General features: G+C 48.1%; 3 protein-coding genes across 7 annotated transcripts in view; 1 reads left to right on the forward strand and 2 right to left on the reverse strand.

The window, feature by feature from the left end:
• The window catches only part of si:ch211-195o20.7 (cytospin-A), a 25,708-nt gene extending 22,815 nt beyond the window's left edge, over window positions 1-2,893 (reverse strand). For both annotated transcript variants that reach the window (XM_048975331.1, XM_048975329.1), the window contains exon 1: window positions 2,798-2,893. The gene's annotated coding sequence lies outside the window, so the exon portion shown is untranslated. The remainder of the gene's footprint in view (window positions 1-2,797) is intronic.
• On the reverse strand, window positions 2,820-9,821 carry LOC125707908 (glutamate-rich protein 1). Its single transcript, XM_048975333.1, has 6 exons — window positions 9,596-9,821; window positions 8,618-8,755; window positions 8,044-8,178; window positions 5,472-5,846; window positions 4,594-4,794; window positions 2,820-2,958 (listed from the first exon to the last, which is right to left on the reverse strand). Exons 1-6 carry the CDS (start codon window positions 9,612-9,614, stop codon window positions 2,870-2,872), a joined length of 957 nt encoding a protein of 318 aa, XP_048831290.1. The 5' UTR covers window positions 9,615-9,821; the 3' UTR covers window positions 2,820-2,869.
• Window positions 9,822-9,888: 67 nt separating this feature from the next.
• The window catches only part of LOC125707903 (disks large-associated protein 2-like), a 140,825-nt gene continuing 123,432 nt past the window's right edge, over window positions 9,889-27,281 (forward strand). For 2 of the 4 annotated variants that reach the window (XM_048975319.1, XM_048975320.1), the window contains exons 1-3: window positions 9,896-10,050; window positions 17,337-17,391; window positions 18,038-18,085. In XM_048975319.1, the coding sequence (XP_048831276.1) occupies window positions 10,033-10,050; window positions 17,337-17,391; window positions 18,038-18,085 (121 nt within the window). In that variant the 5' untranslated portion in view covers window positions 9,896-10,032. Of the gene's footprint in view, window positions 10,051-17,336; window positions 17,392-18,037; window positions 18,086-27,281 lie in introns of all 4 variants that reach the window. The other 2 variants (XM_048975323.1, XM_048975321.1) reach the window with 2 other exon arrangements.

The raw sequence follows: 27,281 nt of genomic DNA on the forward strand, positions 1-27,281 counted from the left end.
GCGACGCAGCCCTGCTCTCGGGCAGGAGGGGGCGCCCAGCTGCCAGTGTGCAAGGAGCGGTTCGAAACTCACAGGAGTCTGGAACCAAGACACTAAAAAGGATCCAAATGAAAAGGAGAATTTTAAGGGTCACTGAGGAAAAGTTTAGGTCAAGTTGACGTCGGACTTCGGCACTGGCGTGAAAAAGGCAATGATGGCAGCCAGATGGCAGGTGACCTCCCCATAGGCCAAGGTGAAGCTGGAGACAGCAGTTCTCTACACTACAATGACAAATAGCAGGACTCTCTTAAAAAACACCCCGATTTGAATACATTACTTTTAGCTTATTTTCCACAGGAACTTCATTCAAGTACAATGGGTTTGTGCCAGAAGACATAAAAAAAACCCAGCAAAATCTCACTCCTCTAAAGGATTTCGACCTCAACTCAACGGACTGCATAAATCAGATCGCCGACCCAACAGGGGGGCAATAATCCAGCCCCCACCCGACCGACAGAAAAGAGGCCACGGAGGACTTGGCTTCTCACCCAGGACACAGCGGAGATGGAGCGGGAAGAATGGGCAAAAAAAAATAAAAAATTCACAGAAGTCCTGAGTCTATTTAGCCCAGAAGCAGAGCTGTCTGGCACATGCAGCAATGTGTGAAATTTCGGCGAAGCACAGCCCTGTCGGAAGCCATTATTCTCAGCAAACTACGCAGGATTACCGAGCGGCACTTTTATAATACAAAACCGTGGGAGAACACAGAAGAGAATAAACCTTAGAGTATCACTGTGCGAAGTGCCTGTCTGTGGATTATGTATACAGCTCTGGAAAAAGTTAACAGACAACTCTACGTATTTATATATTTTTTTTTTAAATCTGCCTTTTAAATTCCTGGTTTAATCCTGGTTCTGCCGGCAGAAGGCTACACTGCGAGGCAGGCTGCTTCCAGGCTCAAAGTTTCTAAGACAGCAGGACACAGGAATAAGGTGAAGCAGGAGACACTGGCAATGACCAAAAACCAGCCAGGTAGAGGGCAGAAGCGACTTCTTAATGCCCGTGATGACTGTCAACTTATCCAACAGTGCCTCATGCATCAGCACTGTTCAGGATGTCATAGCTGGGATTAGGGTTTTTCCCATAGAAATGAATGGACAGTCCCCACAAAGATATGAATACAGACATGTGTTTGTGTGTGTGTGTGTGTGTGTGTGTGTGTGTGTACATACAGGCCATAACTGTCATCGATACCTCCACAAGACAACGGGTAATCGATTGATTTGCCATTAAACAAAACAAATCCTGACAAAACGGCCACATATTCTACTCTGATCTTCTCAGAATGTATGACTGGCTGCTCCTGAACGAGGTTCTTAGCTTGAAATGCTTTAATAAATACTGACGGGCGGAAGCAGGAAAACTCCAGGCCGTGAAAGTCACGTCGGACCTTCTGGCACCGATTCAGCCCAAAGGAACGACGACACCCCAGGGCATTTATAATGCTGTACATTGCCACGCTAACCTTTATTTCTCTGCAGTGAATTTGGGAAAGTCTTTCATGCTAAGAGCTCGCTCACGCTGCCTCGCCTGCATTACCACTGAGATTTCCGTACTCCGAGCGTCAGCTATCCATGCAGACAGCTCCTCTTGCCGTTGGACAGAAGGTCGCCCATTACACCAGTCAGAGGGCATCCGACCACAGAGGTAGTGTTCAGTTCAGGTAATTTGCTCAACCAAGTCCACCAATTAACGTAGTCATGATTAATGATGATCGGGGTGTAAATGTGTATTCTGGACATAGCGAGTTCCTGCTATCAAACGCAAGGGGCTTGTTAGTCACTTTTGCAGGAGGGACAGGAGCCAGCAAAATCTAGAGAACCTGTGGCTCAGTAACCGTGCGGCCCGGCGCGGAGGTGACAGACACAGGTCTGGGCATGTGTGACAGTCAGGGAACAAGATGCCAAGTGGCATGGCTGCAGTTTGCAGGTCTGCCCCGGCGGCCTGGTTCTGACGTTCCTGCCCGGATGACAGCCAAGGACAAAGGCGACCGTGACATCCTGTCACCCTCCTGCGGCTTGCTGCCCGTCGGAATCCAAGCTCTTCATCTAACGAAGAAGAAGTGGGATTCTGGGTGGGTCACGGCGACAGCCAGGTGGTCCACTTCAAACACAGGGGCCCCTGTGTCCCGCCCCCCCCCTCACAGTCTGACACAATGCCATAATTACTGGTGGCTTCAGGTAAATACGGTGCTCCATGAAGGACCAAAAAGCCCCCCCGTGTGACACTCAGACATGTGATGAGGATTATGGGACATTGGTGACACGTACAGTTCCACTAATGAGTGATGAGGAAACTTTGCTCTAATCAAAGCTGGGGTTTATGCTATAAAAAGACAAACACAAAGGCGGGGATGGTACAAGAGATCGGTTTGGAACGAGCCGTTTTCATTTTATAAATACTTTAGGTGTTTCTCAGTCCCAAGAACACAAAGATCGTACTTGTGGTCTTGCTAACCCCAAAAATGAACTTGGGGCGCAATGAATCATGGGATTGGTCTCATTCAGCGAGGATACAACCGATGTATCTGTCATACATGAGGCTGGGGAAGAACGAAATCCGAGGATTTTTAACATCCTCTGTACCTCTGTTCTTAGTAATGGACCTGGTCTTCAGCAATGGAAGATGATGGAAAACGGGTACGCGAGAACACAACGGTCAGGCGCGCAAGCCGAGGAACACCCTTAGTGAGAACGCAGAGGGCAGAGAACAGAGCAAACAAACATTTTACTTACACAGAGAGAGATCAAGTACTAACCCCAGTAATCAGCGAGGTGACCGTAGTCTTAGTGACAGGGAGTGCCCCCGTGTTCACCACGAGCAGGATAAGTTATGAAGTCTGTGCAGTCTGTTCTCCAGACGCTGGAAGGATGTCTGTAATCCAGTAGCGGAACAGGGAACAAATAAGGGCGACCTCTCCTGTTAAAAGGGGAACAAAACACACAAACATTTTCACGACAGCGTCACCTCAACCCTTCCCACTCAACAACTGACCTTTCTAAATATCAATAACTTTTGGCTGCACTTTATGTAAATTAGCCTGTTTACATACATCTCTTCTGTATAAAAAATAGTTCATATATCTATATCTCGCATTTATACAAACTAATCAGTATTTCTATCTATATACTCTCCCTTGTTCTATTCTACTCTTGAGATATATACACATTTCTCATTTGCATGCTGCCTCATTGCACCACTGTCTATTGCACTTTAATGTATCATTTGCACTTTCTGGTTTGATGCTAAATACATTTTATTGTACCTGTACAATGACAATTCTAACCTAACCCTAACCTAACCCTAACCTAACCCTAACCCAGTCTAGTCTAATCCGATCTGAGGAGAAGCCTCGGTTTGCACTGCAAGCTCTTGGCCCCAAAGTCCCTAGAGAGCTGACCACAGATCAGATGTGGCCAAAGCGATAAAAAGCCCATTTAGCATGTGGGTGTACAGAAGAGGCCCCGTCCCGGTGAAATACGATGTTGTAAAATACTCCTGTTCACACTTTGGGAGTGTGTGATTGTGTGTGTGTGCGTGGCGGGGGTCGGATCTGCTGAGGTGTGAAGAAGACCAATCTGCTGGAGTCCCCCCCCCCCCCCGATGGAGAATGCAATCAAGGGCCCCTCTAATTACTTATTTGCATACCTGTATGCCAGCAAAACAAAGCCTGCCATTTGGGACGTTTGTCACGCTTCTCCAGCAGGGCGCCGGATGTGACGCAGTCCCTAACCATCTTAACCATTCTCCACTCCGCATTTGTTCATTCGTTCATTCAGAAAACAAACGAAACAAAGTGCGCGTCGCCCGTGCGGCCGACCTTAATCGGCGCGCGGGGAAGAATCACACACGGTAGCTCGTGGAGCGTTAATTAAATGATTCGGAGCAGAAGATGCGCGGCATAAATTAAATTAGAACTTTTGAAGGTTTTTATTATGAACCATATGCTGGAGCTGCATAATTAACGGCTTTCTGGGCTGTGTGGAGGCGGGGAGGGGGGGGGGGCGGTCAGAGCTCCCAGTCTGCTGTACCTGTCACCAGAAAGCCTAACAGAGGGAGAGTGGCTGAGCCGTGGCCTGGTGAAGCGTCGCGTGGACATAGCGCCACTGTCCTGCCTCCGTGGGTCTCTTGCCACAGGCGTTATTTACAAACGGCGAGCGTTAGCATTAGCTGAAGGCTACGGGCGTCATCATAGCGAAGATCAGCATGGCTGCATTGTTTGGAGAAGGGGGGTGTGTAAAAATAAACCGGAGATCGATCTGCCTTGATTCAGGCCGGCACTGTCGTGGCAACCAGCGCGGGGCCCAGACGTCACAGTGGCCACCTGCTCGCATGCGCCCAAAATCCTGGGCATTGTCCAGCGCCAAGCTGCCAGTCCCCGCTGATCCCCCAAATCCTGCCATCCCCCCCCCGTTGGCTGGGCTACCTGGCCATGCACACGCTTACCCCCAACATCGACATTTAGACAGCCTGCATCCTGTTCTGCTGCGGGTTCTAAACAGAAGGCAATCCCCCCTCCCCCTCAGATCATCCCGGGGGGGGGCACATGCTCACCAGGACCCATGGTGGTGCTCTGCTGGAATTGGCCCAGTTCGTTGCCTAGCCGATCCACGTCCCGTAGCAGCACCAGTGACCTGAGTCGCCACAGACGGCTCAGGTCCGAAGGCGGTACCGCCCGGTTAAAGAGCCCATTAAGCAGGACCTGTGCGCCGGACCCGGGGCTGAGGTCTTGCTGCTTCTCATCTGGGGCCGACCCTTGGGGTGAGAACAGGGCATCAGCATGGTGGAGGGGGTGGCGATGCAGCCGCTCATTACATCCGGAATGGTCACACTGGTCCTCAGCCGAGGACCACCTGCCACCTTAGCACTTGGTTAATTACACCATTACGACTAAACAATTGAAGCTATCTCCCGCAGATATGAAGTCATCAGCATCGCCATGTTCCGGACTGAAAACCACTAGTATGTGCAGCTGATTGATTCTAGTGCAATGAAAATAACTGTGCACCCCCCCCTCCCCATGTTACATAACGTGGCCCGTCTCAGAAGACCGTGTGATTACCGGCGGCCTAATCAGGACGTCTGAGAGCTCGTCACTAGGAGCCGCTTAACCTTTTCATATTATCCTTAAATGTCGCCTTTCAGCTCCCGGATCTCAGAGTTTTATATCTGATTTTTGTGTTTCCTGCTCTTCCTGCTCATCTGAGTTTTTCCACCACCCAGTTCTCATCTATGGACCTCGGTGGGGGGGAAGAGACCACAGATAAACTGCTATAACCGCTAATCTCAGAGTTCACAGTCTGAGGATGGGAAATAAGGTGCCTCTGGATGAGTGTAAAGCGGTGGATGCCGTGATCTCAAGTACAACCGGAGCTTGACGAAGCTGCTCTCACATAAGGACCATAACCAGGCATCTCTGCAAGAATACTCACGGCCATAGACTTCCAGAGTTGCCTGGAGGAATTCCAGCAGCTTAGCCATTTGATTTTCATTACTCTGAGTGTCCTCTACCGGCTCCTCGCCCTCTCTGCTGCCGTCCTCTGGCTGGTAAATGAACTGCAGGGCAGCAGCACTGGGAGTCAGACCCAGGGAGAGGAACTTCTCCTTGCGCCGTTTCTTCTTCAGCTTCCTCCTCTTGTTCCTGCTGAGCTTCGGATCATCTTCTGCCATGGTGGGCGTCACCTCGTCCTCCTGACCTCTGGCAGCCTGGACCGCCGGGCTCTCTGCACCATCTCCTCCAGCCTTCCTCACCCTCCTCCTCCTCCTCCTTCGCTGCCCTCCACACTCGAAAACCTCTTCATCCTCATCTTGCCAAATAGATAAATCAATGGATTTGAAATTAACTCAAAAGTTCTCTCGACAACAAATAAAAAAAGCCACTGAGAACATTTCACTACTGAAAGACATTTTTCTACCATTTGTAATCAGGAATCTGAAGGTGTTTCAACACGTCCACCAGCTATAAAATAAGTTTAATTAAAAGGGGCATTAAAAAACTCAAATGTCACTTTCTGTGTGTGTTTATGAAAGTATGTGAGGTGTAGTGATGTCTATAATGTGGACCTGACCTCACAAACCCTCCGACAAAGCTGATGACAGGATTACCTCCATTCTCTAAGATCTCTGAGTGATTTTTCTGATGTCATTCTGAGGGGTGAGGTCACACTGTGCCCCCTAGTGGTCAGGGCAAACACAACCATCAAAGGGGCAGAATGACAGTGAAAAAATCGTTTTTCTCTTCAGAGGACGCTTTGGCGGAAACTGCGATCCTATCAGACATCTCGCTCGGGGTGGTGAAATCGCAAGCAAACAATAAATGGATCAGCCAGAGGATAACCGCTGAGAATAAGTGGCCCTGAAAGGCACGGAACCTTTTATCGGACCCCAGAAAGAGAGATAAAGAGAAAAGGTAGTTTAATCGCACCTTCACCAATGGCGCAAATACAATCATGAAGAGAAACGCCTTTATTCCATTCTCTGCACCATAACTGGGGGGCTTAGCAGCCATGGGCGGGTGGGGGGGGTTGTCGCATGCAGTAAACACAGACACTGTTGACTTGCACCCCCCACTCCGATAAGGTGACTTCGGCCAGCTGGCCAAACGAGGAGCCTTCGCCTTCAAAACTCAGCCACCGTCTCCGGTTTGTCTGACGTGCGGCACACAGCGAATACAAAACTACCCACAAAGCCACACCCCACTTCTCCCTGCAGCTGCAACAAGAGAGACCTCCGTCATCTCCTGCATACCCAGAAAACTCAGCCAAATATTAGGAGATTCAGCTCGGCGAGTTACACCCATTCAGATGACCTTAAATCTCGGGGAAAAAAAAATCTATTTTGTTTAAAGGTCATGTTTAGCTATTTGTTAGTAATCAATAATCCTAACATGAGCATGCAAAACGGTTCCCTTGTTCACATTTACGGTATTATTTAGTAAATCTCACCAAGAACTAAAGGCCGATTCAATTAAGATATGATCTTATAAGTTATTGCCCAACTCATAGGGTTGCATAAAATTACATCTGTTCCATCCCAGAATTCTCAGTGTTAAAGCACACTACTAATCCCTGTAAACAAAACCAGAATCGTAAACGAGGGCTTTTCTGAAGTGTGACCCGTTAAAAGAAATGTTGAGTTCTACACGTGAGATTATAGCACTCAGCAGTAATGAGTGCCACAGAAAATCTCTCTGTCAAATGTACATTGACATAAAAATACCTTTTTGCCCCAGTTACCAGGCAGATCGAAGCATTAAGACTAGAAGCTGCAATGGCAAAATACGTAGCTGTGAGTCTCCCGACTAGAACGGCAGGGGGCATGTGGCTTTTGGCTACATCCAGAGATGTGGACACTCATAAGAGCCTTCAGTTAAAAGGCTTCATTTGTTTTATCCCCTTAATTTAGCTGCAATGACTAAACTGCAATATTAGTCACGTTTTGAACGGAGAGGCCACAACCTCATCCATCCAGCTTTTCAGTCTCGGTATTTATAAAATAAGACGTGGCCCCCGCAGAAACATTCATTACATTTTTCATTAGCCCAAGAGCATCAGAAAGTGGGGGAGACTGGCTATGCAAATAAGGAACAGGCAAGATGGCTCGTAATCAGGTTTAAGTAACCCCAATTACCGTCCTGCTTTCAAATTGCAGTCAGGATGACAAAATGGAGCAACTGGATACAAATTGATGTGTAAATTTACAGAGATGATAAACCCCCCCAAAGATGGTGTCTGGACATGCAGATTTTTGGGAACACGTCTTATAATTATATTACATTCTATTTACTTTGCAGAAGCTTTTATGGAAGGTGATGTTCATTTGAGAAGACAGGGTCAGAGAGTCATAAACTGTGTGTCTGTCTGGGTTAGCGGGTTGGGACACTATGCCCGTGATGGGAAGGTTCCTGGTTCGAATCCCAGCACCGATAGAGTAATGTTACCATTTGACCATTGAGTTAAATCTGACACAGTTTAAAACTGTCCATGAAGATTGTCCCCATCTTACCAGCAGGATGGACATCTGTGTTTAATACCCCAGTATCTGGGAGGGGCCCAGATCCCTTGTCATTGGACACAAAACCCGGAGGTGGGGGCAGGACTGTGTACAACCTTCTGTGTGGCTGACAGGCATCCTGTGCATCTTCCAACATACAACAAGAGAGACGAAGAGTTACTCTCAGACATTTCATTGAGGTGATAAGAGCACAAAGGGGGTATTGAAATACATCAGTACTACAGCAATCCTATCTGGGACTACTAATGTCCCTCTTCTGTGCCTTAGTGGCTGTGAGAGCCAAAATTCCTGGAATGGAAAAGGAATTTAATATAAACGCCATGTTTCAGGCTTTAATGCAACACATTACTTAGGGTATTCACTGAAAACACACAAAAGGGAGCAGCAGAGAGGATGGGCTTCTGATGCCTACACTGCAAAAGCTTTATGTAGTATCGCGCAAAAACTACAGTGAAAAGGAGCAAATTAAGTTTTAAGATGACTGAGTCTTTCCTCGGATAAGCAAAATAATAGTAATAAAAAAAACACGAATAAACAGCACAGAGAGGCCGGTAGTTCACTTCACCGGTTGTCGGTCTTTTTCCCGCCTTTATGCCCGGACGCGGCTTTTCTATCGCAGCCTCGGCGTCTCTCTTCGGACTCCGGTTTTTTTCAGGCCTCGGCGGCACCGGGTACAGTTTCCCCCAAACTTTCTTGTGAAACACTGAAAGGGTGAAATCGAACGTAGTTAATGACTAACATAATCTGCCATTAATCTGGCTTGCCAACCCTCACGCAAGAAATCTTACTGCAAATTTCTATTATTCCATTATAAACCTAAAATTAGCTACATCTATAATTCTGAGATAATCTGCGAAGCCTACAGATTATTCGCAAAGTAATAACACTGTTGCATACATATAAATGCGTGTGCATTTCGAATTGAAAATCTCACGCCAGCCCGCAGAGCAAAATTGGCAACCCGGTATGAATACTTTATTTACTTTTTTGATAATCCCAATTAAATATCCTTAACATGTCATGCCACCTGTCCAAAAATTACAGTAGGGCCCTTATTTCTTAACACACATATTTTAATCTATTTTACGTTACTCGGTACACTCATGTAATCGGGTAATGGTACCATACTGGTATGTTACCATTTTAAAATTTACAAGCAAATTATCAACTTCCAGTAATAACACAATGTACCCAAAGTCTGAGGCAATCTACTATTAGACTATTACGCGTAAACTTGAAGATGGTTTACGTTAGGGCCACTTTATAAAACAGTGAATGATTCCGTGCATGAATTATATCATTCAATGCCTCCGAAAACTACCCATATTAAAATACAATGAAAGACATCTCAGCTGTCCCGTGCTTTTTAGCTTGGCTAGCTATTGAGCTAATGTAGTTCTGAGTAATCTGCGGCTGGCCAAGTATGTTACGCAAACTAGTGACTAGTGAACTATGCCACCAAATTGCACGTTTTCAAATAAATCTCCCCACAGAACGAAAGCAGCCCACGACGAGACGTGGTTTGGCTGCTTCAGATTCTTACCTTCTTCCCTGCTAGCCATAGCATAAGCGGAGGAAGCAACGATATCTCTACTGTTCTACTAACATTCTTCTTGTATGTTTGCCACTTGACATAAACAGTAATTAAAACTTAATTTACGATACATGCGTCGCTACTCTGTGGCTTTTTGAAGTATTTGAAGTACTGCGTTTTGGGTAGATGATCGTAATCATTCGACCTTCCCAAAATGGTGGTCACAAGGTCTCTCGCGGCTTCCGCACTAACTTTCTTGACATGCGCAGTGTCGCCTCGCTGTGAAGAGCGCTTTGACAGCAGCGCATGGGAAGCGCGACGGGAATATCAAGCAGCGCCCCAGCCTATCGACCAGCGCATACCCATTTAAACGCTTGCACTATCCCGGGAACTTCGCTGGTGGAGCTCAGCATGTAAAGGCGGCCCGAGAAGAGGAATTACCTAGAATGTCAGCGCTGAAGAAGGTAATTTTCTTTAACTGACGATACAGTATTATTCTGTTATCTGTTGGAAAAAAACTCAAGAGCTGACTTGAGAGCTGCGCGAAACTATGAATCGTCCACTGAAATATTTCACAGTCTCAGGTACATTTTTTGTGACAAATACTAGTAATAAAATGATTCATATTACCAGTTATCAGTTTTGTCCAACTACTTTTTGTATTGAGGTTTTGGTCTTTGAGCGTTTTTTATGACATAAATGGTAGGGGAAACATGTATATAGAAATTGTGCACATGTAATGCGGTATCGCACTTGAGGGGGAAAAAGTATTACGATGAAGGTGACGGTCCGGTGCTGTAAGGAACAGATCAGTTACGCCCTGCACGAATATCGAGTGGACAACAAACGAGGGAAAGGCATATGGATTATTATGGGGAAGTCTCCACGGCTCAGTGTTTTTAAATGCCGAGCACAGCCCCTGCTCCCACGCGCCTAAACTGTTATTTCCCTCAGATTATAGTGCCAAGGCACGCATGATTTATACTTGCAGGTATTTCTCTGAATGGCCGCTCCGCTTAACTTTACTCCGCTGCCAATTAAGCGGGATCCTCGCTTTCGCCCCACTGCCTTTTTCCATTTCGCTATGGATGGTGAAGTTTTTTTAAATTCCTATGGCACTGCGACCCCCTATGCATGCCTTGGGTCCCGTAAAGGTGAAGCAGCAGAAATGTGTGTGCCTGCAGTGCCGGAGAAGGGACCGCAAGGACGGCAGCACTGATTAAAGACCAGCCCGTGCAGACGCTGGGAAAACACCGTGCAGACACATTACATAATGCATATAGGGATAATCCGATAACGAGGGGATTCCGCGAGCCCGATACCTGAACTGATCGATCCGAGGTTGGCGTTCTCTGCTTTAAAAGGCTGCTGGACCCAAAAAACCCGTCGTGGGAACTACTGTCGGGAATATGCTTTTGACACCGCAACCGACCCTACCTTTGCGTGGAAAATAGCCTCGTTTCCTCCACGTTTCTTGTTCATAGGTATGGCATGATGTCCTGCTGGGAGCTGCCCTCCAGCGTAGCATGTGTGTGCTTGTGTGTATGTAATTGGGCTGGTTTCTTTCTTCTTTATTAATTAGATCATCGTAAAGTCGCGTGCGCTCTCATCCTTTTTGATGTTAATATGAAGGGAATAGTTGCATATAAAGCAGAGGGGTGTTTTTCAGTGCTCAGTCTCTGAAATTGTCAGAAATTCCAGTGCCGTGTCCTTCCGTCTAGCAAAATGAATGCAGTTATGAATATTGGTCTTTGCAAACTGTAGGAAATGAATATGCACAGAGTGGCAGAGGTTGGGGAGATATAGTGGGGCAGGGATTAGCACTGGTGCCCCACTCCTCTGGGGGTAGGTTGGAGTCTCCGCTATGGCTCCCTGTGTGTGGAGTTTGCATGTTCTCCCCGTGTTGTCGTGGGGTTTCCTCCAGGGACTCTGGTTTCCCCCCTACACTCCAAAAACATGTCAATGTTAATTGGCAAACTGCCCGTAGGTGTGCATGTGTGAGTGAATGGTGTGTGGTTGCCCTGTAATGGGATGGCGCCCCCTTCTGGGTTGTTCCCTGCCTTGCGCCCATAGGCGGAATAACAACCCTGAATATCAGAGGATGTACAGGCTGCGGTATGCCGCTCCATGACCCCTCCGCACAGTGGCTTTGAAGCATGACACACCTTTTTGGCAGGGATTCTGATGGATGCATGTGCTTGCATGCATGCATGCATGCATCTCTCAGCCTCTGTCTCTATGCTGAGTGGGGACTCACCCAGCCGGAACAGAGAGCCTGCACGCGGAGCACCATTTATGCAAAGTGTCCCACCCTCGTTCATTATGCAGACGTACAAAGGTACCTTCGCAGGGCAGCGACAGAGGAGAGGCGATTTTCAGTGTGATGGAATTGATTGGGGGGGAGGGGGGGTCTATGGGCCACATGAGGCTTAGTGACAGGGATGTGGACTGTAAGCAGTAAGAGAGCGTGTGAGCATGTGAGGCGGCGAAGCTGTAGGGGGCGCTATTTTGCATGCAGTCACCCCTTCGTGTCTGGAGTGCCTCAGCCATGTAATGAATGCCAGCGTTCACTAACGCAAAATCTGGTTTTAGTATAAGCAGGAAATTAATTTATATGTAGTGTGTTTTATTTAATATATCAGAGCTGGCTTTTTTCTTCACAAGACACAGCCCATTTATCCAGCTGCTAGACCCCTTTTTGAATGGACTGGGATAGTCAGAAACCCGGCAAGGCAGTCGGGTCCAGGTTCAAGCCGGTCACGTGGGAGGTCGCGTGATCGGACCGCGCGCCTAGGGAGGTGCTGCCGTGGCCCCCAAGCCAGCCTCTCTCTGGACGAACAACACCTCAGACCGCATGACATTCCTTTGGTTGCATAACCGTAAATAAGCAAAGACGGCATGTTTTAAGAGGGGCTGGAGTCACCTTATTAGATGAGAGAGAACTAGAGAGGAATGCGAAAAGGAGGCGCTCGGTCTCACTTTGCTGGTTTTTCACCCGTGACAAAATGAATGCATATTTTAAAAAAATGTATGGGATATGATCAATCGGTCTGACCTTGCGTGCCCACCTGGCTCTTCATGTCATTGCCGCTGAGATCATGTGCGTGTTAGACGTTCAGAAATGTTGCTGTACCTCGTGAATGTCAACCCAGCTCCCTGAGCCAGACTGAAGCGTTCCTGGGCTGCCGGAAGATGGTTGTGCTCCTGTTTCTGCCACTCTCCACTTAAAGAGTTTAATAATAGCGTGAAAGAACGTTTTTGACACCGTCATGGCACCTTTCAAGTGCCGGGGGCTGACTCTTCCGCGCTAATGACTTCACGCTGGAGTAGTGAAGCGTACGCTTTTTAACGTGGTTCAGGTCTTTGTCGTAATGCCACAGAGAAGCCAGGTGTATTACCAAAGAAATTAGACATTGGTCCCAATGTCGGTACTGGTGTATCTATTTGCATCCACGTAGATATTTCACGATCCTTAGGAATGCCATTTCTGGTTCAGAAAGATATTTGTGTTTTTTTTTACTTTTGATTCAGGACAGGCTGTATTTTATCAAACGGCAATTCATTCTGTTATGTTATTGTTATGGGTTTCAAGTTGGGACTGTGAACGTGGGGAATCGGACTGGGCACAGTTCGCTCAGCTATTAGGCAACACAGGATTTTGCCGTTTTGCAAATCCAGCTAAGTCAGCACTAGTGCACCCCACTGTAATTTCTTGCGGTTTCCTCTCATGTCAAGCGATTCGAGACTCGATACCTGTCACGCAAGCAAAGCCTGCGTTCCCGTTTGTTTGTCCCGCTGGCCGCCCTACGGCTTGTCACTTTTCGCCTTGTGGGGAAAATGCAGACACGTGATCGAGTGAGGGGAATTGTGAACCCCCCCCCAGTACCTCCCAGAGTGTCCTCTGTCACTGGGGGCTTCTGATTCGGCAATCAGGTTGACCTCAGGCTGGACAAACCCAAGACTGAGAGCTGCAAACTTACTAGTACAGCTTTAAGGCTTTATGATGAGTTACGATGAGTTTGAAATGCGCATTTCTAATTGGAGCGCAGTTAACATGAAACACTGACCAACTTTCACATGGCTGTCACCGTGGGCAGCTAATTCATGTCCAGAAAGTCAAAAATCCAAAATCTAGATCTTTCAACCAATCAGTTGAGTACTCTGTGACTGTGACTTTTTATATTCAACTGGCTGCTTGAATCCACCACTGGCTTTCAGTATGAGTCAGGTGCCTGGTCATCTGCTCTCATCAAAGACTCTTGACTCTGTATTAATGCTATCCTGCTTGGCGCTGTTTCCTGTCTGCCATTATCCACCATAATTAAGGATGCCTGAGGGTACAGAATGGGACATGCACCCCTTGGTGGGGTTTATTGTGCTCTGTAAAAAGGATTTCCACAGACACCCTTCACCTCTCCTCCCACTCATTTAGCTAATTTCTTAAGCTCCCCATACCTTTGGCTCAATCACCCTTTCATGTGGAGTGACTGGGGAGTTTATGGGTAATGTAGTTCTATAGTATATACAGAGTTTTTGCTTACAGATGTCTGCTTTCTGTGCAGTTCCCTAACTTCCATGGTTCTTGGGTATAAGGCAAAAAGAGGGCTGTGGAGTGCCAAGAGATGGAGAGAGGACGTAGCCATTTGAATTCACCTGAAGTTCATGACAACATTTGAGCCTCTGAAGGCAAATATCAGTCAGCCAAGATGCTCTCGCTGCTGGATGAGACCTCTCCCCCAGCGATCGATTGTGCCCTCTCGAGCCCCACGGATGTCACCTGATCTTCCTACATGAACTCCGTCTCACTGACACAGAAAGGCGCACAGACACACTCATGGTTGCATAATTATCGACACGCCTAGCCGGTAATTAATCCCAAATATGCAATTACCCAGCTCATTAATTATTAACTTAATGAACCTGGTGGTTTTCAAACAAAAGTGAATGTGTTTCTCTATACAGACTGCTGAACATTGTGTAAGTGCTGGGGGGGGGGGGCAGCCCATCAGCATGGTTCTGGTTTTGCCTGGTGGCTGCAGTGTAATTTAATCTCCCCATAACCTTACATGTGCCGCGCTCCTCCACCCCCCCCCACCCCCCCACTTCCGAGAGATGCTGGGGGGCAACTCTGAGCTTTTTTTATTCTCTGCTCCACCACATGGCCACTCGAGGGACACTTAGATCACCCCTGTTTATCTCCCTGGGGAGAGCTGCCACTGGGGAAATCGGCTTGTTGTTCGTTTGTTTGCTGTTCGTTTGTTTGCTGTTCGTTTGTTGTTTTTTTCTTTTTTATTTACATCCATGGAAACGGCTACACCGCCAGGCTCCCGCATTTGGGAAGTTCGCAAGGTTGGTTATCTTCCATGAATGTTTACACTGCGTGAAATACTGCCGCCGTAAAGAGGTGAAATCAAATATGTGTGCCGAAATTTGGCAAAGTACAACGGTTAAATAAGAAGCTTAATGTTGCACAAACCACTTTTCACTGGAAAAGAAAAATGAATATTAATGTTTTTTTTTTGACTGCTGGTGTTCCACCTGTTTTATTTCATGATGATAATAACAACAACAACTTTTTTTTTTATGGGAGTCGTGCTGCCTCCTATTACAAAGCTCCATCTGCAAGGGCTAAACAGTTTATCGTTTAAAAAGAAAGCATTAAATGTGTGTTTACAGGGCGCTGTGGCACTCCCTCTCTATCTGCACAATCGCTGGTGGCACAGCGGGGTCGTTTTTTAAATTAGGGTGCGAAAGCCTTCGCTGACTGGGACACTGATTGATTAATTACATGGGTGTTTTGGGGGAGACTGTTAATGGGATTTTACACACTCGCTAAATGGAAGTTTATGGACATGAAGTGTGCTTAACTGTTTCGGCAGAGGAACGGAGGGGAGAGAGATGAACGCTGACGTCAAAGATGTGCAGAAGGGAGTGACTCTGTGCATTGCTGTTAAAAAAGGGAGGGACCTCTTTTGTGCCTTCCCACAGTGACGGGGTGTCCCGGCCAATCAGATTTGTGCTTTCGGAGCTTCTTCTACATTTTGACTCTCTGTGGGCAGCCTGATTGGTTAGTGGCATTGGGTCTCACGTTGAGGTGGTTCTGCATATAAATGGGAATGGGGGAGGATGAGCAAGCGAGAATGGGAAACTATGCAGTCGAGCGGGTCAATTATAGGACAGCAGGTGGCGCAGTGCTTAAGGAACTGGATTGGGCCAGAAGATCGTCTATTAGAGTCCCTACAGGGGCCTTGTAGGTTGGAAACCGTACAAGTTGTTTAACCTACATGACTTATTTGCCAGTATTTACACAAAAGTTTAATGAGACCATTAATTAACTTGTATGAATGCCAAGATAGGACCGTGATGCACCGTTCCTGAGGCGGCCAATCCCGTATCATCTTTAGATTGATGATCAGCACCCTCTGAAGACCCTTTAGTGCTGCATTACCCAGTTTGGTCCTTGGGGACCTGCAGATGGTCCACACTTTTGCTTCCTCCCTTGATAGGGAGCTGGGAGGGAGCAAAAACATGGCCCGTCTATGGGTTCCCGAGGACCAGACTGGGAAATACTGCTACTATGTAACCAAACTCTTACATGGTATTCGATGTGGAACTTCCCGCCTGTTATCAATGCCACACTATCCTCGAAGGCTCCTTCCTGATGCCTCTAAAGGCTGCTATATTTTCGTGTTTTTCGCTTCATAGTCCTCGTGGGCCTTGGCGCTGGTGTGCTCTGCCCTTTCCTTACGGCTGTCACTTAACGGTACGCAATCGGCACGGCCGCTTTCTTTTGGGGGACCTTCCTCCCAAAGTCCTGGGTAGTAGCTAACACCAAGAGCTGGTGAACTTTAGGCCACAGGGTGACATAGTGGTTAAGAACCTGGAGGTTGTTGGGTCTGGTCCTGAAGGGGGTGCTACTTGCTGATTTGCTCCTGGAAGCATACCTGGTGGTTTTAACCACCGTGGCAGTGTGGTGCTGTGCTGTGCCACGGTCCCGCACCAATATCATTTGAGTTTTAGTCCTGCAATGGCTGTGTGTGAGGAGGTTGAGTGGTCTCTTCATGTATTCCAGCTGCCCCCCAACAGACTAAAAATGTATTAGCGTCTCCAAATGGCCCACGGGGGGTGTGTATGTATCTGGGACGCTTACTGCTGTGCTCTCTGCGCTCACCAGGATGGGCTCCATACTTGCTGCTTTAGATAAGACCTTTTCCTGAGTTTGTCCTAAACTGCTTCACTGCTTCCTGGCAGAGAGCGACAATGTCTCTCGAGTGTATTGCAGGCGGTAAAACGAAGGGGGGGTGGGTTTGGATGCCTTTGACCGGTACGTTTCATGTGCCGCTTTGCCTAGAAGGCTCCGGCCTATCAAATCGACAGCATGCTGTGATGTAATCGGGTCATGTGACTGCCTATGTGTACAAGCAGCGGGGGGTGCTGTCACTGCAGGGGGCGGTGTGACAGGAATGCATGACAGCTCGCATTTAGACACTGTTTCTGATGTTTGCGGTGAGTGCATTGGTCTGGTTGACATGCTCTGGGTGTCTGCCTCAGAGCACGACACACTCTGAGAGTGACACACTCTGAGAGTGACACACTCAAAGCTACACAGACCTGGAATATCTATCAAAATGATCACCAAATCCAATGATTACGATGTAATTTTCATGCATAATAGCCCCCTATCCTTTTCTAGGGAGCCTGGCACCCCCCACCCACTGATTACAATAACACTCTTTCCCCCCCCTTGCAGGTGTTGCCAGCCATACTGCAGAAACATTGCTGTATCTTACCTGACAGGAATAAAGGTAATTTAATACACAGGGGCCCCTGTGGTCCGGCGTGTCCTCAAGCACCCACAGACAGTCCATGTTTTTGCTCCATCCCAGCTCTAAATTATGCAGATTGGCAGCAAAAATGAGGACCGGATTGGGAATCACTGCCCTAGAGAGTATGGACAGAAGAATGTGATAGTTCTAATAATCTTTTATGTGTGTATATATGTAATGTGTCTAACTTGTTAACCTAATCTTAACAAGTGGGTTTCTTTAGAAAATGTACAGCACGACAGATTAGTGCACTCTAATGAATTAAATATACAATGTATTTGAATGTTGTTGTTGAGTTTCTCCTGACGTTGAAGTTTCTTGCCTGTTGTCACATATCGTTGATATGGGGGGGGGAGGGGTGATTCGTGAATGTAGGCTCATTCAAGAAATATGTATCCTTGGTAGATTTCGCTGTCCGGGGGGTGAACAATTTCAGGGGATGTTCAGAGTCATAATTTTTATTACCGGCTGTAATACCGGGGTGGGGGCTCGGGTTCCTGTCTTCCTAGCCGTCAGAATCACTGTAGCAGAGTCTGGCCTCAGTGCTTCACCCCCATGGCGCCTTGTACTGTACGTGCTGAGCGCAGTGCCTCCGACGTTTGATCAGCTCTCCCTGTTGTTCCAGGTGTGAAGAGCTTGCTGGTGAAATTGAAGAGCAGAGAGATTTACTCAGGTAACCGCCACGCCCGCCCTTTCCTGGCCTCGTCCCGCCAGCCTGGCCGCTCCCCGCCACGCCGATTTTTAAACGTGATTTGACGAACCCTAACCTTTCATTCTGATGACAGAGTACGTCTGGAGGGTCTCTCTCTTTCCGGGGGGCCCCCGCTCACCTTCCACGATGGATAGGCTCCGGGAACCTCACTATGATTTTGTTATTTTCAAACAAGCGTATCCATTAATGCATCACACTCTGTGAGAGCAGCTCTCAATCATGCCATTGCTTTGCTGATACATTTGCTGTTATGTGGGGTGATGGGGGGGGGGCATTTTTCCCCCCTGCAGAAACAAACAGGTAAAATGTGATGAATCTTCAGTTCGCTATTCACCGCCCCTTATCCGGTAGAGTCTGTTGGGCTTATGTCCGTCTGCCTGGGTTTTTATGCCGACACAGGGAGTTGTGCGATTTAGGTAAGTGACAGTGGTTAATCTGGATACCAGGCTTGGGTTCACGACCAGATCCAAGTCTCCTGCCAGCTCCTGAAGAATTCAGCCTGACCTCCTCCTATCACTGTGGGAAAAGTTCACCTTTCTGCAGGAATGGTAATGAGCATCTTGCTGTTGACAGCCACACCCCCTGGGGAGAGGCCCTGTGTTGCCAGGGGTTACTGTGATCCTGGTGCAGGCATGGGTTCCGCAGGCCTGTGGCGGTCCGCCGCTGGAGCGTGACGCCTGTCAGTCGTCGTGATTGGACGCTGCCATCACATGGTCCGTCATCCCATCCTTTGAAGGGCCAGCGGCTCGATGCTAGGGAAGGTGCTCCTGTCCATCACATGTGCCGGCTGCGATCTGTGGACACTCGGACCCTGTGGCGATGCCCGCAGAAAAATAGCTCTCTCTCTCTCTCCCCACCCCCTTGACATCCCCCAGCTGCGGGAGCATGTAATGAACTGCTCTCAGAGACCACCAAACCCAGCTGGATACCCCCCCCCCTTCCTTGGTGGTACCACGCTGCCATGAACTCGCCAGGCTGTCTCTGTCGTCTTGGGAACCACAGTGACAGACAGGTTCGTCGCCACGCCGGAGGAAAGGCTGGTATCTAGGCGCCGGTGGTTATGGGATGCAATCCAGTGGAGCTTGCTGGAACAAGATGTTCCCTCGTATGATCCACCGTCAGACAGGGAGAGACTATCCGGCTGCTGATGCTTGTCCATGCACCCCTATGCAGCCCAGTCTGGAAACCTTCGCTCCAAACTGATCCTGTACCAAAGTGGGACTGACTCAACTTCCTGTATGTTAAGGATCCGGGTCTACAAGCACAGCAAGGGTGGGGGATAAAGGCACATCTTCATTCCTCATAAGACTCTAGTAAAATGTCATGTTGCACTAAGTCCCTAATAATTCATGTTTAAAGCGAGGTCACATCTATAGTTAGAGAGGAGCCCAGGAAGGCATTAATTCATGGCGATGCTTCGTGACCACGTTAAAAATGGCCCTCGTTGTCAGCTCTTAGAATGATTTTTGTGCGGATCACAAAAATCGGAACGGGGGGAGGCTCTTGACCTTGCGGAAAGTTGGGGTCGGACACGCTCCACGTAGCGTTTGGAGAGAGCGGTTTTAATTCCTGCTTTACATATGCAGATCGTCCTCAGCGCTCTTGCCGGCTCCCTCCGTCGTCAGAGGCATTGTTATGACATTTATAAAGAAACACTTTATAAATATTGATGTGTCCTGTCCTGCCGCGCTCCCCCGGGAAGGGGACGCGAGCCACGGCTGATCGGCGCAGGCCGGCGGATTAACGCTGTGCCTTACCGGGTGTCGTCTTCCCTGCTGAGCTCGCCGGCTCACGCCGCATCACCGACGTGCCCAATGGGAATGCATGATCGTGCGTCCACCTGCATGTCAGCCAACTAGAAAAGGGAGAGATGTTTTGGGTCAGACGGCATGAAATGGGCACGCAGGCAAGACTCTCGCTCCTCTCCTGCCGCCCAGCTGCTCTCCTCGGATTGGGATAAGATGGCCGGATTTTTTTCTGGGGTTCTGAGGTTGAGAATGGTGTGATTAAATGACTACTTTTCCTCATAACGATTCCAAGCCTCTCTTTTGATGATGGTGTTCAATGGAGCCTTCATTTCATATCTCCCCTCTCCCTGTACTTCCCCTTTTCTCTAATTTTTTTCTCATTTGCATTTTGGTGAGGTTGGCAGTTAAGTTCTTACTCTTTGTGCATGTGTGTGTGTGTGTGTGTGTTTATGGACTGAACACCTTTTCTCATAACTTTCTTCTTCGAACAATGCCCTTGGCTTTGAGAGAGACAAAAAAAGTTTACAAGTACAAAGAGAGACAGATCTGCACGGTTCCCTGGTAATATCACCTCCAAGGCTTGTGTTTTTAAATCAAAAACAATATTGACTTTTCTGAACCTTGATTAGTCACTGTGGGTTCCGCTCATTGGCGTCTTGCACAGAACTGGCTTACAGCATCATCTGCCAGCCTCGTTTTTGCCCAAAGTTTTGGCACGGTGTGCAAAAAGATCTTTGTCATCTTTTTCACTGGGGTGCATAACGTGGGGAAGGCTTGTGGACTTCCTGGTCGCTGTGAAATGCCCGTCTCGGCGCTGGGGTGCCACACGTCTTTTGAAGAGAGGACAAGAGGACGGGTTTTTGTCTTACACTTCAAATGTCTTTTCAGTAGTGGATTTGTGGCTCTCTGCCTGTCCTGTGTCATATTTTGATCCTTGAATAATTATCTATCTTTTTCATTCATCTAGACCCCAGAAAAACATAGTTACTTTGCATAACACACCTGATGACTTGTGACAAGCATTTCTTAGGCATCCTCTGCCCACTCTGTTGTTCTGGTGTCATACCCTAGTACAGGGGTTCTCAAAGTACGGACCATGGTCCGGATGCAGACTGAACCTCAGATTAATCAGGACACAGCTGAATCAATATGTTTAACTTCAAAATTCTTAAAGTGGTTTGATGTGCAAAGATACAACGTAGCGCCATCAGGTTCCAAAACCGCTTGTCCTATACAGTATCACAGGGGGTCTGGAGCCTATGGGAGCAAAGTAGTGAACATACCAGGAGGGGGCACCGACCCATCGCGGGGCACCGACCCATCGCGGGGCACACTCACACATGCCATTCACATGGGTAATTTAGTAACTGCAAGTAGCCCCCACAATGACACGGGGAGGACATGCAAACCCCACACACATGGAACCCCAGCGGAGACTGGAGCCCAGGTCCACAAGGTGGGAGCCAACAGTGCGAACCACAGCACCACCGTGCCGCCCCTATATGACTATATATGTTCTTATTAATTCATTAAAGTTTATGAAATAATTTTTTGTTGTTGATAACTGTTCCGAACCTGATGTGGACCTTTGATCATAATCCCTGTACTAGTGACAGATGCAGCACGTCTGGAATTTATCGATTCCCAGGGTAACAGTTGACCTTAAGATCTAAGGGATTATTAGGATCTGGAGAATAGTTTGGTTCTTCCTTTGGATTTGAAGGGAAGTTGTTTACTTCTGTGCCGGTGATTTTTGGTGTTCATATGGCAGTTGATCGCTTTCCTCGTTCCCAAAGGTGACCCATACATGAAACCATGAGGCCTCTGCTTTTATTGATAGGTTTCTTTGGGTTTTAGTCTTTAATTCAGGGTCTTCTGGGTGGTTGGGGAAGGATTGTATGTAGGAATGCAGGTAGGCTGCTCCAGTGATGGACAATTATGGGTCTTTGTTAGTGGTGTTTTTCCAGTGTTTTCCAAATAATCTCCTTTAAAGGTCCCATCCTCGTTATGTTTCAGTTTCTGAGTAATGAGGTCTTCCTGGGGGGGATGAACCCTTGGGCAGATACACTGGTAGGACACACACACTGCTTTGTTGGTGTAGCACATGCTCAGTTTGGCATCGGCACACAAGGTCGTAAATGATAAACAACGCTGGTGAGGACCAGGCTCCTCCATCACTAACGTAATCCATCTTCCCGTCATTTACTTGACTCTTATTGTACATCTGTTTCCGCACCCTGCCTGAGGTGGTCTAAGCCGCTCCAGTCTGTTGTCAGAGGGAGCAGCATCTCCAGTCATCGGTTCAGGCAGACTTGATTAAGAGACTGCAACCCCCACCCCGCACAATTTCTTGGGCACTGCCTTCGGTAACCACGGTTTCATTAGATCGCTTGTATCCGTGAGTTTGGCAAGGCAATCAATAAGGATGGCATTGTTGTTCCAAGATGGGTTTGATGAGACTCCGTTCTCATTCCCCCAAGGTCTTCTGTTAGGGAATGAAATCGTCTGGTTGCCTCCTGGTGCTCTGGCGTGAAAAAGAAGAGGAACGAGGGAGAAAAAGAAACGTTGAAGTGGATCACAAAACAAAACAGAATAGAGCGTCTCAAAGTCCTGGTTTATGTTTTCTCTTCTCAAGAGGGTTTGGACTGAAGGGTCCTTTAGCTGCCTGCAGATTATTCTGTCAGGAAATGATTTACACCTGGATCAGCAGCTAAATGTAGATTTTTATCCGTATAATAAGTTCTCTGAAGGGTCCAGCAGATTCCTTGTCCCTCCCGATCCCTCCGGATCCCTCCACCAGTCCCGCTCCTCCTTTGAGGTTCCCAGGCAGCATGTAGCTTCAAAGTTCAGCATTTCTGATCTCGGACAGATTTTCCCGTCTTTCTATAAACGTACTCTTGTATTTAACCTGTAATTGATGGCACACAGCTGCAATCATTAATTATTTGTAACTGCTAGTCCAAATTCACAAAACAATGAATGGATTAATAGCTGTTCTGTAAGTGGTTGATAGCATTTTGCGAAGATTTATTTTGGTAATTATATAATCTGGTTTGCACCCATAAAACTAGACAAAAAATGTAAATGCTTTTTCAGATACTAATCTAATTACGTTAAAAAGTTGCCTTTTGTTCATATCCTACCCAAAAAAGTGTGGCATGTTGTGCTCGGGAGGGAACAATTTGTCTTTTTTTTTTTGTCAAAGTGGGGAAATCTGTGATGTGTTGGTGCCCCGAACTGGGTTATTCCGGCCTTGCATATGTGGCTCCCGGGATAGGATCTGGACCCCTGTGACCCCCTGTGATATGGATGCAGGAATGCTGAGGAAGTCAATTTAAGGGGGGGGGGGGAATCTAAGGTACAAAGTAAAAACCCCATCAAGGAGAACGTCCGTCATCTGGAATTCCAGTTGATCTCCGACCCGATACAAATGCGGCGATATCGTGGGAGGCCTCGGCCTGGTCTGTACTCGCCCCTTTGGCACGAGCTTTGTATCGCCATGGTCACACCGCAATCATATTACGAGGGCTGTTGGTCTGCTGGTCCGCCGCCAGCGGACCCGAAACTTGCAGACGTCTGCGAGATGGGATGTTTGCATTGAAAGGAAAAAAAAAACAGAAAGTGCGACACAAAAGGCCCATGTTTCTGGGGGAGCCGGTAATGGAGACCGTGTAATTATCTGTCATTTTCCTTCAGAGGAAGTGTCTCTGAATGACCTTTCCCGTCCGCTTCCCTCGAACAAGGCATACTGTAAAGTAGCAGACTAAATCCGATCATTTCCGAGCCGACTCCAGTCCCCCCAACGTGCTGCCATTCGGTGATGACGGGGGCCGCTTCCCGCATCTGGTTTCTATGGAGACGATCGCTGATGTCAGTCTGGGGGTCAGCGCGATATTGTGGATTTTGTCAGTTAATTCCCCTCTTTCTGAAGTCTGATCATTTAATCATTCGGATGTGATGACACAAAGGGTTACCACGGCGTCCGAATTAAGCATTAGCAGGGAATGGGGGAGGATGAAAAGGAGCCATAAAAGTGTGCCAATGGGATCGGGTGGGACGGCGGCGATCACGGTGCGAATGGCCGCCCAAATGAAGTAATTATCTCTGAGCCCCGCGCAGAGGACGGGAGGCTCCGATAAGGTAACTGCTCGTTAGTTGCACAATAACGATGTGGCAGAATTAATTGAGCATCGCTCAAAAGAGCTTCTGAATGGGGCTGCCAGGCAAGGTCATGCAGTGCGCTCCCCCCCCGTTCATCGCCAAATGTCGCCAGGTGCCACCTGCCCTGCTCACCGTAATGACGATTGGTGTACTGTAGACCTGGGCTGCTCAATCAGGGAACCACAATCCCCACCCCGTGGGCTGTAGTGCAGTTGCAGTGGATTCCATTTTGTAAATGGGGGTGGGGGGGGGGTGGCCCAGTGGGCTACAACAATGTGCCTGTGATCGGAAGGTTGCCAGTTTACATCACAGGCTTGGCAAAGTGATGTCATCCTTGGGCCCCTGAGCAAAGCCCTTAAATGTTCCATGAACTCTCTGACCCTGCCTTCTTTGTTTAAAATAAAGGAAATGCTAAATAAAAACAATATGGGTGAATTCTGGCAACCTCTTCCCCAGTCATGCGACACTGATAAATACTAAGGGGAGGGCAGAAATATTATTCAACTTCTTGGTTGTTATTTTTTTTGTCATTTCACGTGATGATGCATTTGTGGTGGGGGGAGTCTCAGGCTCTCATCTGTTTCCTTTTGGGGTCCCGGCTGTAGACCTGTTCCCCGCCCGAACCCCCCCCTGTTGTATTGTGCTCCCATTCCCTCAGGTTATCGTACATGTGGGAGTGATCGATTCCATCATGCCACAAAATCGTAATGATACATTTGCTCGTGAGGTGGGAAAAATGGATGAAAGTCATGGTTAAGGCCAATTAAACATTTTTTTTTTGGGGGGGGAGATATTTCATATTTTCACAGCAATTAAATTGCTGGCGTGCGCCCTTATTTGTTTTATGCCGTTACGAGTTAATGAGTCGTTAAGAATGAGGCACTTGCCATTTTGTTGGAAGTTTCGGCTTCCTTATTGGGTTCATCTGCAAAGGACAGAGTCGCGGTCAGCGTTGGGGCCATCGTCTTCACACCCCTGCCGTTTGTGAGAGGAGAGTGTGAGAGGAGCCGTCCGCCTGTCCATCATCGGCTTGTGGGGGAGAATCACACACAGGGCTTGTTTGACTGGAGTTGACATGCTAACTTTGAACCGAAACTGCAGGTTGAGGATTAACTGAGCCGAACAGCGAGTCAGCCATCCGTGTGGTCTTGTTTATGTGCCAGCCAGGGGGCCACACACACACACACACACACACACACACACACACACACACACACACACACACACACACACACACACACACACACACACACACACACTGAGACCTGTACTCAGATGTTTGTGGGGACCATCCACTCATTTCTTTGGGCAAATTTTTCTATTGGTCCCCACAATGTAATGTACACATGAACCACACACGTCATTCTCTCTTCTATTTCCACACATCCTGCCGGTACCCCTTGGTCCGCAGTCTGTTAATGGGTCCGACACACTATCTCTCACAGGAGCCGGATGTCGTGGTGCTGCTCATTCCACAGTTACCGTTCTCTTTGTTCCCGAAAGCCTGCCGAAGAAGGCGTGTGGGGGAGATGAATGCGTAGCCCGCGTTGTAGCGTGTGCTCAAATCCGTGCCCTAATTTTAGCTATTAATTAGCACGTTAATATTTCAGCATTGCATCTCCATTTTCACCGCTTTTATGCTTAATTCATGGCGTCCGAATGCTCTCGTTCATTTTGCCATGGAGGTTTTCACACCCTGCTTGGTTTCGTTCGTTCGCTAATTCCACGTCAGCCGCCTTCGCGATACACCGTCGTAACCCTGCAAACCTAAGCCGGTGGGTCATCTTGGCTCCAGCCGAGCTATTGAAATATGGGTGGCTCATTATGCAAATGTGGGAGGCAGTGGCTCTTAAAGGGGGGGCTTCGCCTGTTGCCGTTTTAGACAGTGGACTTGGACACACAGACTGCTTAAAATTCAAAGTGTGACGCCGTTATTGATTCCGATTCCCCACACCTTGCTCCCATTGGGCTCTCCGTACCTCTCTGTCAGGCTCCCCCATTGGCTCTGGGGACTCTCCAGCTAGGTGGGTACGGGAGCAGGGGCAGCTGGGTAACCTGCCGTGTCTGACTCAAGCACCCTTTGGCTGCCACCTTCTCCTGATGACTTTTCAATACCCTGTCACCGTCTTTTCACACCCGGTACCATCAGCGCCGCAGCTCGATGCTCATTCTGCTATCAGTGCTACAACTTCCTACATCTTTATGACCGTTTAGCTAATGCCATAACGTCCCTGAATAACACAGCAACCATTAAACAGGTTTTCTTGAATGGTTTGCTAACCGCAAAGCATGATGGGACTGTCCAGTGCTGAGGGACTGCTTCGCCTGCCTCTCGACGCTGTTACAATATTATATAGTGAATAATAATTAGTGAAGCAATTTAAGTTAAGTGCCTTGTTCGAGGCACTGTAACGCTCCCCTGGGATTTGAACCTCCAAGTTACTGGTTCCAAGTCCATTACTGTAATTGGTATGTAGTCAAGTTCCGTGCTCTTTGGTGCATGCAGAAGGGCAGTGTTTTGGTACCCTTTGTACTGGCTGCTCCCGAGCTTCTCCTGGGGCCTCAGGAAGGGTGGTAATCAAGGACCCAGACTGCAGGCTGCCCTCTCAAGTGCCTGTGTGCGCTGAGAAGGCCTTTAGAATGTACTTATGCTGAGCTGCTCTGGCGCAGTCTGGCTGTACGAATGGGTAACATCTTACGCTGCCGTGCATGAAAATGTCAGCCAGGCGGCCAGAGAATAACAATATATAAAAAATGCAAAGCACCTGTTCTGTTCCCTGCCTAATTAGTTGTCTGCTCAGGTGAAAGTGGCACGGCGTGCAGGAATACCACTGAAACCAGACAAGACCTGCAGGTTATTAATTTGATGTCTAGAATTGCTCCTTGCCTTTTCCGCCTCACGTGCACAGACCTGCACTGGGACCTGCTGTGTTTATTCACTGCCATGAGGGGAGAGACCTGCTTCACCGCCTCCGCCGTCTGCGGTGAGCCGGCTCGATCCACAAACCTTTTGATTAACTTATAATTTTTTAGCCCTTCGTTTCTGCAGTGTCTGGGCTGCACCGAGTGAACAGTCGCATTGCACTTAGGCTGTTACAGAGAAGCGCCGAATGTGCAGGATTTTTGCAGTCAGGGTGTGTATCAGGTGGAAGTCTAACAAGTCGGCTGTCTTTCAGACAGAGGGGCCTGCTGCCGCCGTCTTGCTCAGCCCTCCGATCCTCCGCATCTGTGCCGCCAAATTGGACAAA

The sequence above is a fragment of the Brienomyrus brachyistius genome, chromosome 14 (assembly GCF_023856365.1).
Source record: "Brienomyrus brachyistius isolate T26 chromosome 14, BBRACH_0.4, whole genome shotgun sequence".
NCBI classification, from domain to species: Eukaryota; Metazoa; Chordata; class Actinopteri; order Osteoglossiformes; family Mormyridae; genus Brienomyrus; species Brienomyrus brachyistius.